Source organism: Bipolaris maydis (genome assembly GCF_028858645.1).
Source record: "Bipolaris maydis strain C4 unplaced genomic scaffold PSV08scaffold_8, whole genome shotgun sequence".
NCBI lineage: Eukaryota > Fungi > Ascomycota > Dothideomycetes > Pleosporales > Pleosporaceae > Bipolaris > Bipolaris maydis.
The window spans coordinates 1,198,198-1,212,850 of NW_027093864.1; the positions used below are offsets into that span (position 1 = coordinate 1,198,198).

Below are 14,653 nucleotides of genomic sequence, written 5' to 3' on the forward strand. Positions count from 1 at the left end.
AGTTCAAGAAGATGGTTCAGGGTTCTTCGTATCGTCGATTTGAATAGATCAGCATGTGAGGATTCGCGCCCAATCTATCCCAACGCGCATGGGACCCGCAAAAATCATTCCTGCTGGGAAGTCGCCTGGTTCTCACACTGATGATGCGATAGTTACGGATTAATGGGACATCTCTCTGATAGTTTATTAGACATATCCATCAATATACGGAAGCAAATCAGAAGTGGAAAACTTGGAGTCTATTAGAATTCTCTAGAGGTATTCGAGGCTGCACCATGGCAAACCAGCAGTATATGTACAGCAGATTGTCCTTAGGCATCTGGAACAAAGAGATCATAGCTCAATTGAATAAGAAATCATAATTCCAAGGCTGAAAGCTTATCGACGTCGACTTTGAATATCGACACGATTCCGGAACGGCTGGCGAAAGCAATAGTATTCCCTGACACGATCCTGTGTCCTCCTCCCCAGATCGAAGTTTTTGCCCTATATGCTCGAGGTATCTGAGCAACGAGCTTTGAATCAAATTTTATGCATTCTGAATCCCAACTTACGCTAACTCCGTGAAATCGAGGAACGCAACGCTTGGAATTATTTGAAAGCGACGATACGTCTAATGCAGCGCTAATATTGATGGTGCCAATGCCAATACGAAGATATGGTCCAGCATTTTCAAATTTCATCTTTAAGATCCATATACCAGTTTTGTAAGTCTGAAGGCATACACCGCGCTTTAGATCCCAAATTTTCACTGTGTTGTCGAATGATCCGGATGCAAGAAGGGTGGAGTCATGGGAAAAGGCTATTGAAGCAACGTCTTCTCCATGACTCTCCAGCGTCTGGAATCTCTTGCCATTGCCAGTGTTCAAAATATGAATGTCTTGGCTATCAGATGGCACTGCTATCAGTGACAAGTCGTGGGACATGGCTGCCGATCCGAAATGACCTCTTGTTCTCCAGACGTCGTAAAACGTGAAGTTTTGGATGCACTTGCCACTGCTCAGATCCCAGAGCTTACTAGTACAACCCTCTAATGTTGAGGACACAGACGCCAGGCAGGCAGAGTTCTGTGAGAAGACTACAAGGCGGACATGACCGTTGTTGACCAGTGTGTGGAGACACTTCCCATTGCTTACGTCCCATATTTTGATTATTCCGTCCTGTGATCCAGATCCTAGCAAGGTTGAGTCATGAGAAAAGGCCATTGAGCTGATCTTATGCTTGATTTCCTCGTTCTCAATGCCCTTATAATCATGGCATTTGAGTGTTTGCAGGCACTTTCCACTACTCACATGCCAGATTTTAATTGTGTTGTTGCTGAATGCGGATGCCAGTAGTGCCGAGTCAGGAGAGAAGTCTAACGATCTAACTCCGACATTATGGTTCATTGGAGCCCGCAAAGACGCGGTACTAACTGCATCCCAGATTCTGACTGTACCGTCGTCTGCCCCAGATACCAGATAAGCTGAATCGTGAGACAAGGCCATCGAGTTAGCACAGAAACTATTGCCTTCATATGTTCGAAGACACTCTCCAGTAGTTACGTCCCAGATCTTGATAGAACCGCTGGTTGATCCGGATATTAGCTGGGTCGAGTTGCGAGAGAAAGTTACCGACTGAACTGCAGAATCTTGCCCCCTGAGTGTCTTCAACCACTCGCCAGTGTCCAAATCCAAGACTGAAATGTTTCTTTCCTCTGGATCCGAAGTGATCAACGCTGCTCTAGTGCAATCGTGTGAGAAGAATACTGACTTGAAGTCATTATCAACATCTCCAGAAGTCTTTAAAAGTTTGCCTTCGTTTAGATCCCAGACCATGATGCTCGTTCCTGTGCCAGTCCCATATGCTGATACTAGTCGATTAGAACCTTGAAAGAAGGCTACTAAGCTAACACTACCGCCATGTTCGAGGTTCTGGATACACTCTCCATTATTCAAGTTCCAGATCTTGACAGTGAAGTCGCCTGACCCGGAGGCGATCCATGAGGAATCATAAGAGAAGGCTACTGAGCGGACATATTTGCTATGGCCGCTTAATGTCAAAAGGCAAGCACCGCTGTTGGTATCCCAGATCTTGGCCGTGGTATCATGTGACCCTGAAACGACTCGTGACGAGTTATGAGAGAATGCTACTGAGGACACAGTGTCGTCATGGTCTCTCAGTGTCAAAAGGCAGGCTCCGCTGCTGGCATCCCATATCTTGGCTGTGCAATCATATGACCCAGACACGATACGTGATGAATCATGAGAGAAGGCTACTGAGTAGACTATTCCTTTATGTCCTTCAAGCGTTTGTAGACATGCATCCCAGGTACTCTCCATAGCTGTTGTGATCGAGATATACTCAGGTGCTTCATGATGGTAGGATTTTCTGATCAGACTGTCTGTCGGGCTGAATAGCAACGCAGATATGTATGTCTGAAGAGGGCTGATTTCAATCGTTTGTCTGTGGTACATGATAAAACGATATGCGTCGTACACGAGCCGAGTGAGGGAAGTTCTCTCCCCTTGTTCCTGGCTACTATCAGTATAGGAGATATTTAGCATAGTTGCTTAGCACAAACATACTTGTGCTAACATATGTAGCTTGTTCATCGAAACTATGCCGTGGGATATACTCTTGCAAAGGCTGAGGGATTCTAACCAGTACAGAAATGTTTTTCTAAGAAACCGATCAACAAGCCCTCCATCTCGCAAATGTTCTGGATCAGGCGCGGAGGCTATGGGCTTTGATTCGCATAGATGGTCGATCCAATAGATACAGGAATAAGAGATTGCTGCTAATGGGTCTGGCTTGGGCTTCTTAACGTCTTCGATCAACGTGCCTATCGCTCTCAGTCCGTACATGTCCTTTTGTAGGGTTGTTGACATAACTTGAAGTGATCTAGCAAAGATGGCTTGATGAACAGCTTCCTGTCCAGCGGGGAAAATTTCCTGGGTAGCCTTAGCAAGGAGAAAGTCTTTCGCTGATTGGTGCACAAAGTGCAGAATCTGTTCTCGTAGGGTGAGGAAGGAGCCACAAAGACCGATGATCTCTTGTAACTCTGCGTCACTAGTCAGATCTTCGAGCGGTGCAACAAGCGTCACGAGCTCCTTGAGCGTGATAGGCCTGTAGACGAGCGTGACCGCAGCCAGCACCTCTTTGCAGAGCTCAGCATCGTCCTTCCTACTGATCTGTTGCATCATTCTCTCGTATAGGGCATCTAATCCAGACGGAAACGATTGTAATTTCCTTAGAACGTTTCGCCTCGCCGTTACTTGAAGATGCTGACATGCTAGGGCTACCCAGAGGAAGGTATCGTTCGCATTCAATGTCAGATGGTCTAGCACGGCGTGTTGAGTCCGCTCGTCGTAGTTGTTCCGCTTCGCAAGTTCGAAGACCCTTTGTTCAATGAAAAATTTGACCGCCTTTGAAATAGAAGTCGGATTTAGCTCAAGACTCAGCCTAACTTTGGAACCAGCTTGCTCTAGGCGATCCTCGATTTCTGGCCAATTGCGGCTAGAAACAATCCACTTAACGCGGGGGGTAGACGAATGCCTTATGATAAAATCAAGAAGCTTTGGTAAATCAGTAACGCACTCGTCTAATCCATCGATGATCAGGTGGGTAGTAGGAGGAAGGTCCGGATTCTGGAGTACATCCGCAAAGATGTCTTCCAAGGTTATCCATGCGTTCGCATCCTCGAACACTTTTCTGCCTATGTGGTCGTACTTTTTACGCACACAAGACACGAGAGAAGGCTGCTGGTTCACAAGCGAGTACAACAATCCACGTAGCACAGCCGTAGCGCTATTAATCCGTGGGTCGTTGGCCTGGCAGAAGAAGTACGATACTAACTTTGTGTTCCTCATCGGGGTAGACGTCTCCAATTCGTTAACGATGCCACAAAGTAACATCGTCTTGCCTTTGCCAGGGTCGCCCTTGATCCATAACACCCTGCTCTCCGGGTCCGTGTACCAATTCATGTAACTATCATTGTGAAAGATCCAACTGTATGCATCTTTCAACAGGCCACCTTTCATCTCCTCAATGCGCTGCTTGTCTTTCCGCGAGTCTGTGCCACATAGGTCTTGAATACAACGCGTTGATTTGTCAATCTCGTCGTGAAGTCGTCTGAACGCTCCCTCAACACCCTCGCCATAACATGGCGCCAAATCGATATCGACAACACCCGCTAGGGAGTATGCTTTGTCTTCTGGGCATGTAGTATGCCGGTATTCAATCCACCGCAGCCGATCGCTGACACTGAACTGAGATAGTGCACCTCCTTGCAGCGCTAAATACGGAATCCCAGTTGCCTCGTGCACTTCTTGTATTAGCGATTTTCTATCACCAAGTTTCCTCCATTCTTGTGAGAAGAACTCGACCGAACTGGGTGCGAGGAGCTCCTGGAGTGTCCAGCCTCGGGTGAACCATTCGCTGTTTTGGACTTTGGATTCCTGCAGGCCGGATGTCAGGGTAGTATCCAGTGGTAGGCTCAAGACATCCGATAAATAGACATAACATCGAGCCGAGTCCCGGTACCAGCGAAACATGGACTGGATAGCCCGCGACAGCTCAGCCTTGTTTGCCTTATTGATGCAGCAAGTGTCGACCCAGAAATACCGCAAACCATCTCGCTGTGCTTGATTCCCGCAGAGGCGAATCTTCTCATAGCCGAGCTTATCTTCGCCCTTGTTCCCTTGCAGATCTTCGAAGGTTACCTCTGTCCCTTCTGCTCCCCACCTGTGCGAAAGTATCGCATACGGTGGCTTAGTGCCTTCGTTGAACTCGGCGAAAGAGAGGCATCCATTTTCTTCAACCTTGAGAAGACGCATATCTTTGAATGCAAACGGGGGCGGCGCATGTAGTAGGGACGAATTGCTGAGGCTCAACGCGGCAACCTAGTAGTAAGACCTTCACACCCTTAGCAAGATCGATGGAAAACGATGAGAAAAGCGAGGGCACCAATCTTCTGCGCTATATTATCACATAAATAGATGCAGGCTAAGATGGCGCTTTTGAGCTGGGCGAGGTCGTGCTGTTGTGTTCAACTACGTAAATGTAGTGAGAGGGCATCATGTTGCACTTCAGGCGGGGCACTCGGCACAGCCGAATGCGTGCTTAATATGGACACAAGGCTGTGGTACGTAGGATCCAATTGGGCAACATATTGAAAACATGAGACACCCAAGTCATTTGAAGTCCTTGATGACATGTCTGGTGTCGAAGTGTGTCAAATTGCCCGAGAGTAGCTTTTAGCCTTTATGTCAACAACAAATCTACTGCATTCAAAAAACGATGGGATAAAAGATTCATGAGACACGATATGAACTTATTCAGGCTATCCATTCCTGACTATATCTCGAGATATATCTTATACAGCCCGGACTAGGGCAAGTCGCATGTGTACAAGAACGATTTGAATACATGCATGAGATAGTTAAAACCCCCCATACTACCAGTTTTCATGATAGACCGCGGGGCAAACAACAAGAGCACTTATTTCCTAGGACGCCCAGCCTAAACGAAATCCAAAACCACCGTTTTGCCGCAAACGAACATACTGAGCTTACGCGACTATGGTATCTAACAACAGAGGGAAACAAATATCAGTCTCGAAACGCCATTTTGTGCCAGGAACGGAACAGTCTTGCTTATGACTGAGGCTAAGAAAAGACATAGATGGAGCGGGATCTTAGGCACGAGCGCGACCGCTGCGCCGCACAATGGGCGTGCCATTGGCAGTTGGGCTTGACGGGACTGCCGCTGCAGTTCCATTTGCCTTGGCTCTCGTTGCTCTGGCTTTTGTTGCGCTTTTCGCTGATTTGGGTGGTGTGTCCTCTTTGGCCGGCTCAGCAACCTTGCGCTTTTGAACAGGAGAAGACTTGACACCGTTGGTCTTGTCCGCAGCTTTGCCTCTGGCTGATTTTCTGACCGGCGCGGGTTCAGGCTCAGGCTCAGCTTCTGAAGAAGGCTCGGATGCCTCAGCAGTGACTTCGGCTTCCTGTTCAGCCGGTGTCTCTGTATCAGCCATCTCTACATCTTCTTCAGGTGCGGGACTTGATTTGTCCTCAGCTTCTTCGTCCTCAGAAGCATCCACATCTTCTTCTTCAGCTTCCCCAGTACCAGCCTCGGCGTCTTCATCGTCACTTGATACCTCAACATAACTCTTGTGCACAGTGCTCCGCCGATCACTCTTCCTCCGGGGACCACTTGATGGAGCGACACCACCATCAACGTCGCTAGCATCGTCATCGTCACCGCTTCTCCTCTTCTTCTTGGGTGTTTTCACAGGTCGGTCTGCCTTAGCCTTCTTCTCTTTGATAGGCCGATCACCCTTGGCCTTCTTGCGTGGCTTTTCTGCACCCTCCGAAGCCTTCCGCTTTTTATTTCGGATGTATTTGCGTACAAGGGGATCGAGCTCGTCCACCAAGTCTTCTCCGATCCATGTTTTCATTGCAATTTCCTGTGCCCGTTCATGACTTTCGAGAGGTCGGAAGATTCCAGACGGGAGCTTCATCTTTCCTGGGTATAATTGCATAGCCCAGTTGTTTTGCTCTTCCCATGAACGGATCAGGGCTTGGGCCAAATCAGAAAGAATGTACAGATTCTCATCAGCCTGTCGTGAAGGCGAAATTCCGTCTGCAACGCCTTTGACACGTTGAGCAACATGGAAGATGAGAGGCAAATTTTCTTCTGTTGCCACACACTTTAGATAGTACAAGATGTACTCCGACATGAGCTTCAGCGTATCATCTTCGGTGTCAAAATCTGGGTGGTGGGCAAGTAAACTCAACAATCTCGCGAACACCGACTCTAGAACAGTTTCTTTTCGTGCAGCAAAGGCAGCGCGGCGTGCACGAATCCAGGTCATTGTACCGTTTTTGATATTCTTGTCCGGATCATGCGCGAGGAAAAAGAGTATGGTGTAGAAGCGGGGGGGGAGACGACCTTGGCCAAGGTACTTCATCAGCTTGTCAGCAAAGCCTTTGCGTACTTGGGTGCAAGGGTCATGCGTCACAAGGGCCAATTGAACAAAGTTCGCAGGTGTCAAGAAGGGGTCGAGCCGCTTATGGCAAGAAAGCTTGAGTAGGGAGTTGGCTGCAAGGAGGCGCTGACGCGACTTGTGTGCAGCCGGAGTGCTGTCGTCAGTGGATCCCTCACCATTGTTCTGCACAAAGCGATTCAATAGCGTGTATGTGTCCTGCACAGCCTCCTTGGAGGTCGTTTCTGCAGGTAACGAGCGGAGTCGGTTGACGAGAATCTTGATGGCCCAGGATCGACCTTGAATATCGGCATCGGGTGTGTCCATCCATTCAGCATCAGCCTCGGCGGATGTTGCGTGTGGTTTTTGAAGGACTTCCTGAATCGCTACTTCAATGACTGCATCCATCTCATCTTCACAATCTGACTGAGCTAGCAGGACTAATTGGCTGAGCGCAGCCAGCTTTGTTAGCCAATGTGCACCACCATATTCGAAGCCTTTGATGCTCTTGGTGAGAATCTCTTTTGCGTGCATTTCCTTCTTATCGTCGCTGTTCATGATGATGGTGATCGCATGTTTGGCAGCTTGTGGAGGTGTGCCATAGAATGCAAAGTTCAAGAAACTCTGCACCAATTTTCGGCTATCCTTGCCGTTCATGGGAATATCTGTTGGAAACTTCCTTGCAAATGCGGCACAAGCCTTGAGGTCGTCCACAGCACCAGGAGGATTCGGCTTGGTCGCCGTTGGTGCTTCGCTCTCAAGTGTCTTGCATAGATCTTTCACGTGAGTGGAAAACACCTTGGGGTGCTTCGTAGATATCTCCTTTAGAAGCTCATGAGCAGTGGCACCAAGGCCTTTGTTGTCGGTTCTGGTGAACTCAATAACAGCCGGGACATGGCTCTTGTTGTAACACAATAGGCTAACACGATAGAGGAGTGGGGTGAGGGTGTCAAGCAGAGATGCACCAGGTCCATCCTCGATCCTCTTCCTGAGCTCTTTGATCGACCTGTAAACCTTGCGGTAGTCACTGGCTGGGTCCATGCAAAAGCGTATGAGGGCATAGGCGCGGCGATCATGGGTCTTGGCAAACTTCCAAAGATCGTCCCTGACCCTAGTCGAGTCCGGAAGTGTCTTTGCGTAGTAGGTAATGAGGCCTTCGAGGTTGGCTGTAACATCTTTTCCGCTCTTATCAGTCACGCCGCCATTGTATTCTTCACACAACTTCAGGAAATGCTCCATGTACTTTGCGCCTGGGCCTTGGTTTCCTTGCTTGGCAAAGAAAACCTTTTTGGCCTTTTCTTCAAGCCCATTGACAAGGACGAGTTGCCTCTCGGTCCGAATCTTGTCCAAATCTGCTTCGGTGTAATTCTGTTCGTTTGCTGTTTGGCTATCCTTGACCACCTGTGAGTTGGGCGCTGCCTTTGCTTTCAGAGGCGGGTATCCGAGAGGGAGCAACGAATCATACAACGCCAAGTCGACCTGGACGTTGATCTCAAGATCGTTGACGTAGCAAGCTTCGAGAATGCGTGAAGGGATCGGACCTAAAAGTGACTTGATAGTTTCGTCGCCCTCGGCAATGGCACCAGCCGCCACGCCCCAAATCCTACCAAGCAGTTTCATGGACTCAGAGTGAATAACGCTCTTTTTGTCCTTGACGCGATCTGCGAGATTGGAAAGGATAGAGCCAGTTTCGGCCATGCCGCCGTTGCTACCTAGTTTGCGAACAATGTCATTGAACTCAAAGTGTGCAACTGCCTTGACGGCTGCTAACCGCACCTTTTCGTCACTGTCAATCAAACATTCAGCAAAATGTTTGAGTAGCTTTTGCTCTTCTTCGAGATCAAGACCAATTCCTCCAGCTGATGTCATTAGAATGCGGCCAATGCCGGTAGTCCACGAGGCGCGTATAACGGCCGACTTGTCGTTTTTGCGCTGAAGGAATGAATGATATGCAACAGGGTATTGTGTAGGAAACGAGTTGATGGAAACAGGAGTAGTGAGATAATCAAAAGGCCGCGCGGTCTCTGTTCGCGACAGACTTTGTGAGGGGTATGCGACTGGATCAAGGTCGGGTAGAGGAGGAGGGCCTGCCGCACCAATCCCCGAGATCATATCACCAAAGGTCTCGGTTGCAAGCTGACGAAGCTGCACGTTCTCTGTGGCGAGCTCGTCCTGTAAGTGCGGGATGATGTCCTGGAGGACACCCGGGCAGCATTTCCACAGCTCGCGCAGTAGGCGATGCGCTTTGTGCGCCTCGTTCAAATCCTCCTCGGAAGGGCCCTTTGGTAAGTCGTCATCGGCGTCATGGGCTTTGTACATTGTCCCAGAGTTTGTGAAGTCGACTATGACGGAACTAAAGTAATTGCCGATCAGGCGCGCCATCTTGTCTGGGAACGAGTTGCAGACGTTCTTGGCCATGTTGTATGCGGGTGGAGCCTCTTTGCGACGCAGCGTCGATTGCTTAGCATCTACTTGAATGCTCTTCTTGCCCTTTGAAGCACCGAGGGTGATGGGATCTGCCCAGAGGAACTGCGCCACTATGACATCGACTACATCGTGGGTTACTGATGGGGCCTCATCTATAATGGTGGAGAGGACCTCGGTCATGTTGTGCTCAATGTTCTTGCTCAGGTCCTCGGCCTTGGAGGGGCCCGACAGAACGTCGAAGCAGGTGGTGAAAAGGGCCGAGGTGAGTTGGTCAGAGCCCGGGATCTCGTTGATGAGCAGAATGCTCTTCCATTCGGCGAGCGAGCGCAGAATGTACATGTGTTGGCTGTTGTATGGGTGCGAGGGGTCGGCGAGGAGGGGAAGAAGCTTGTGAATAATGACAGAGAAGATTTCCTGGGGGATCTATCAGCATATGGGAGGGCCGTGGGGGCAAGGATGGTGTACCTTGAGCTTGGATGCGGGATAGGGCGCATCAGGCGCAAACAACTTGAGCATGTCGACGATGCAGCACACGGTCCAGGCGCGCACGCCATTGTCCTTGTGCTGCAGCAGGCTGTGATGGGCGAGCGACTCGGCGACGGGCATGAGCGAGTCGCGGTGGGCCTCTTCCTGGTCGATGGTGCGCAGTTCATCGAGAAGTGCCTTTAGTCGCGTCAAGAGGTCGCTGACGCCCACTGGCTTGCCTGGGCGGCCAACCAAGGGCTGTTTAAAACGGAGCTTCTTGAGGCCATGCTGCTCCTGCCCTTCCTGCTGCTGCTCCTCTTCCTGTTGTTCCTCCTCTTGGACAGCTTCAGTTGCAGCGGCCGCGCTCCGCCGACTGCGAGGCGCCATGTCGCGTGGCTGCGCGTGCAATTCAGAGGGTTTAGACAATGGTGTGCGCCTTCAAGAGCAGGGCCTAATTGGGCGCGTCAAACGGAGCCAGGATGTGTGGGTGGGCGTAGCCGTGGTGGAGCAGGCTGGCGACGCGGTCGTGGTGGTGGTTGATAATGATGTATTAGTAGCGTGACGTGACGAGGTGGTCGAGGGGAACCGGGGCTGCTGCGACTTTCTGAACAGTGACGCGCTAGCCATTGGCTAGCCTGGTGGGACGCGACGCACCACCCACTCTTGTCTAGTCCTGCCTTTACACATCACCCTGCCTTCCTATCTCTAACCCATAATTTCATTCACTGTTTCAACCACACACCTCGCATCAATAAAAATCATCGCAGTCGATAGATTGTATGGAGTAGCTTGCTCTCCTTGGCTGTCTCGACATGCTTGGCTGGCACATTTACCACACTGCGCTTCTTTGAGTCTGCCATTCTCCTCACTTGGCAGCCAAAGCCGGTAGACTATCTGATCAGCATCCCTCTTGCATTTGCTGCATACCCAACCACGGTTGCTTCTCCCTCGCCCAAAATCCCACAAACAGACAGACAAAATGGACAGACAGCAAGTCTTTCAACGGGTCAGCAGCACCGTCGTCGCCATGTCCTACGCCTACGCTAATCCCTTTTAGCTGAAGCAGATATGCGTCCGCCTCTTGCAGGTCACTGCCAGCCTCTCGCAGAACCAGAGTGCCCGCAAGGACCTGATAGACGCCCTTTCTGATCTGCTTACTACACTACGCGCTCTGGCTAGCCAACCCGGTCTGCTGGATGCAAAGCTGACTGAGTACGCCTTCGTCCCCATTTCACAAGTGTTGCGAATATCACGCCAAGTCCCTGTTCGCGCGCTCGAAATTTGCCTCGAGTGCATTTCAACCTTGCTATGTGCGGGCTGGGGAGGCCGTCTGGAGCCAGCTCTGTCTGGCCAGCTGCTCATCCTCTTCACCTTCCTCGCCAAACCCTCATCTGCGGAGAATGGCATCTCAGCCACATCCGAAGAGCTTCAGTCCTTGGCCCTCAAGTGCATCTCCGAGTTAATGGCAGGGGTATCTTGCACAGCTGAGGGCCAACAGGCCATCACGGCGACTCCAAACATCCCTGCTCTTGGAGAAGCAGTCTTGGTTATGCTCCAAAGCCTCACAGACAGCAATGCTAATGACATCAAATTCCAGGCCGTTTGTGCAACAAAATCAACCGTTAGTGCGATAGCTGACGATGACGCTCTTGCAAGCTTTCTGCCTAGAATGATCTCATCTTTGACCAAAGTCCTTACTCCAAGCAGCAGTAACCGACCTGGCTTTCGGGTCGTGGAGCAATGTTTAGATGTATTCGCATTGCTCCTCAGTCGCCTCCTGAGTGACACAAAGGTCAAGGATCTACCCGATGGAGATCCAACTAAAGGTTCAGAAGATAGTATCAAGGTAGTGCGTTCAACTTCCTGGCTTCAAGCGACCTCCTCGCAGATCAAGATTGCACTCGCCAATGTTTTCAAACTGCGCGATCATGATAAATCAGAAGTCCGACAAGCCCTTCTCAGGCTATGCTTGTGCATCATACAAGATTGTCGCATGTCCCTTTCTCTTTGCACGAGCATGGCTACCGAGACCATGATTAGTCTGGCTGGTCATGAAAGCTCGGACGGCTCGATTGAGCACGAACTCAAGGGATTGTTACTTGTAGACCAGAAGCTTTCCAATCTCTTACGTGAAAGCTTGCACGGCTGGATATTGGCACTACCGCGACTGATGCAGTCCAAAGATAATCACAATCGGCGCCGAATCGTAAACCAGATATCGGTTTCCTTACGGCTATTTGAACAAGACACAATCATCTTAGATGAGCGGTTAGCCAACAGCCTGCGCGACGGTGTTTCTGCCGTATTTTCAGATGCAAAAGGCTTGGAGGAGTTGAATGAAAACACATACAATGCTATCACCGATCGCACTTTAGCTCCGAACTCCATGAAATCGTTATCTTTTCCGACCATCAGCTTACAGTTTAAAGGCCAGGATGACATGATGTCAGAGTTCAAGCTTTTAGTCCAAGAGATTGCAAAGTCCAACTCGGCTCTAGCAGTAGTACAAGCACTGATGAGCTCCATCGATATGGGGACAGCTGAAATGCGCCTAGCTAGCTTCTGGTTGTCAATCAATATGGTCAGGGAGGCGGCTGCAATCAATCCATCAATCGAAGATTTCATGGATCTTGGAACGCCAAATCCAAGGGAAGAGCTGTTGGACCATTTGTACTCGCATTCCCTCTCTTTACTAAATCAGCGCGAGCCAGTTGCAGAGACGCCCTGGCATTTCTTTGCCCTGGCGCTCGAGACGGTAGCACTACAGGCTAAACAGTACAAAACTGAGTTTCGGCCCGAGCTGAGTGAGGTTCTCTATCCAATACTTCACTATCTGGGGAGTTCCAATACGGCTCTGCGTGAGCATGCCTTGACATGCCTGAACATTGTTGCAGACGAATCCGGGTATACAAATGCAGGAGAGCTGGTCGTCAAAAACGTCGACTATATCGTCAACGCAATCGGCCTGAAACTTGCTTATGGAGATGTCTCACCCCAAGCTCCGCAGGTCTTGCTCATGATGATGCGGTTGTGCGGTCCATCTCTCCTGCCGTATCTCGATGATCTTGTTGACAGCATATTTGAAGCTTTGGAAAGATATCACGGATATCCCAAACTTGCAGAGTTGCTATTCTCGGTGTTGAAAGGCATGACAGAAGAAGGCATCAAAACGTCTCAACTTGCAATCAAACCAGATAGCAATAGACGGCACGAAGGCAAGCAGAGCATGGAGCCCACAATGGCCGATGTCATGGAAACACTCAAAAAGGTAGAAGCTGACTCACGACGCCGGGACGAGGAAGAGAAGAAAGCCTCAAAAGAGTCTTTTCCCCAGAATCATTGGAAAGAAGGGAAGAATCCACAAGATGCCAACGGTAATCCGAGTGAAGAAGACGAACAACCACCACCGCAGACAGAAGAGCCTCCACCACCGGCACCTCGCACCTTCAACATTCTTCTCAAGATCTCCGAGTTGACACAACACTACTTGACAACGACCTCTCCTTCACTACGCAACTCTTTACTCTCCCTCCTCCAAACCACCACGCCTGCACTCGCCAAACATGAAAACTCATTTTTACCACTCATTAACACCCTATGGCCTGTACTGCTTCCTCGACTTCAAGATCCTGAGGCATACATTGTATCTAGTACTCTCGATACTATGGCGCTTATATGCGAACACGCAGGAAATTTCATGAGGACAAGAATCGATGACGCATGGCATCTCATACAAAAGGTGCACAAACGTATCAACACGCAAAGTAGCACCCACAAGAGCAGTAACAAAAGCACACAAGCAGTGCGTACTGGCAGAATAGAGACCGATATGATGAGTCTTTCAATATCAGCGAACCCCAGTACCGAACTATCGCGACCAGAAGCGTACATTGATACACCCTCGCGCATGATCTGGAATAGCCTTGTCAAGCTGCTGTGTGCTATCGCTGAACATGTCACCGTCCGAGCTGAGCGGTTCGAAGAGATACTGGATATGGTAGACCTAGTTCTAGAAAGTAAGAACGTACGCCAAGCGCTTGAATGCAGCAATGCCGATGCTGTTTGGCTACGGCTGTATAAAAAGAATCGACGAGAGGAAAGCGACAAGCAATCTCTTACTCCCATTTCTTGGGCTGGCGCTGCGGCTCAGACAAAAATGTATTTTGACAAAGTACCGGTTGGAAAATCACATTGGCATTTTGTACGGATTTAAAACATTTACCGAGTCAGGGCACGTATTTATTCCAAGCTTCCCAGGAATAGTTTGTACACATTTACAATCCATGATTAAGTTATGTACGTATGCTGATAGAACACGGTGGAGTTTGCCGGGTCCAGAGTTTAGTCTCTAACATCATGATATTGAGGATCGAGATGTTCCGTACACATTATCTTCTTTGGTCACCAGCAGACAACCCTACAAGAGCAATATCAGCGACTAATGAGTAAAGAATAATTTACATTCTCAAACGTACAGACATTTGAAGAACTATATCTCACGGCTCCCCCTCCCTGCCTTCCCCATCTACCCCATTCATGTCCCACCTCGTAGTTTGTATGGAGTCGATTATGTGCATTCTTCCTGAAGAATTACTCGCTATGTCTGCTGGTACCATTGACAACAGTACTAGATGATGATTATGGTATTCTGTGCTCAGAGCTCTACTACACATGGTCTGATTTTCCATCACAGTGCATCTAGACCCAGCTACTAGATTTGCATAGTCAAGGTCATTCGATTTTGTGCAGTCTGCATGTGGAGAACCAAAGCCACACCGCTCTCCCACAATCACC

General features: G+C 49.5%; 3 protein-coding genes across 3 annotated transcripts; 1 reads left to right on the forward strand and 2 right to left on the reverse strand.

The window, feature by feature from the left end:
- Positions 1 to 218: 218 nt before the first annotated feature.
- Positions 219 to 4,817, reverse strand: PSV08DRAFT_410258 (WD40-repeat-containing domain protein; the record flags this gene model as incomplete). Its single annotated transcript, XM_014223303.1, has 2 exons — positions 219 to 2,513; positions 2,568 to 4,817. 2 exons carry the CDS (start codon positions 4,815 to 4,817, stop codon positions 357 to 359), a joined length of 4,407 nt encoding a protein of 1,468 aa, XP_014078778.1. The 3' UTR covers positions 219 to 356.
- A 380-nt stretch (positions 4,818 to 5,197) lies between these two features.
- PSV08DRAFT_362903 (armadillo-type protein) lies at positions 5,198 to 10,246 on the reverse strand (the record flags this gene model as incomplete). Its single annotated transcript, XM_014223304.2, has 2 exons — positions 5,198 to 9,808; positions 9,860 to 10,246. The coding sequence occupies 2 exons, from the start codon at positions 10,244 to 10,246 to the stop codon at positions 5,678 to 5,680; spliced, it is 4,518 nt and encodes a 1,505-aa protein (XP_014078779.1). The 3' UTR covers positions 5,198 to 5,677.
- Positions 10,247 to 10,838: 592 nt separating this feature from the next.
- PSV08DRAFT_410260 (armadillo-type protein) lies at positions 10,839 to 14,152 on the forward strand (the record flags this gene model as incomplete). The annotated part of the gene is made up of 3 exons (XM_066093850.1): positions 10,839 to 10,865; positions 10,917 to 11,708; positions 11,748 to 14,152. The coding sequence occupies 3 exons, from the start codon at positions 10,839 to 10,841 to the stop codon at positions 14,070 to 14,072; spliced, it is 3,144 nt and encodes a 1,047-aa protein (XP_065949034.1). The 3' UTR covers positions 14,073 to 14,152.
- Between the last annotated feature and the right edge of the window lie 501 nt (positions 14,153 to 14,653).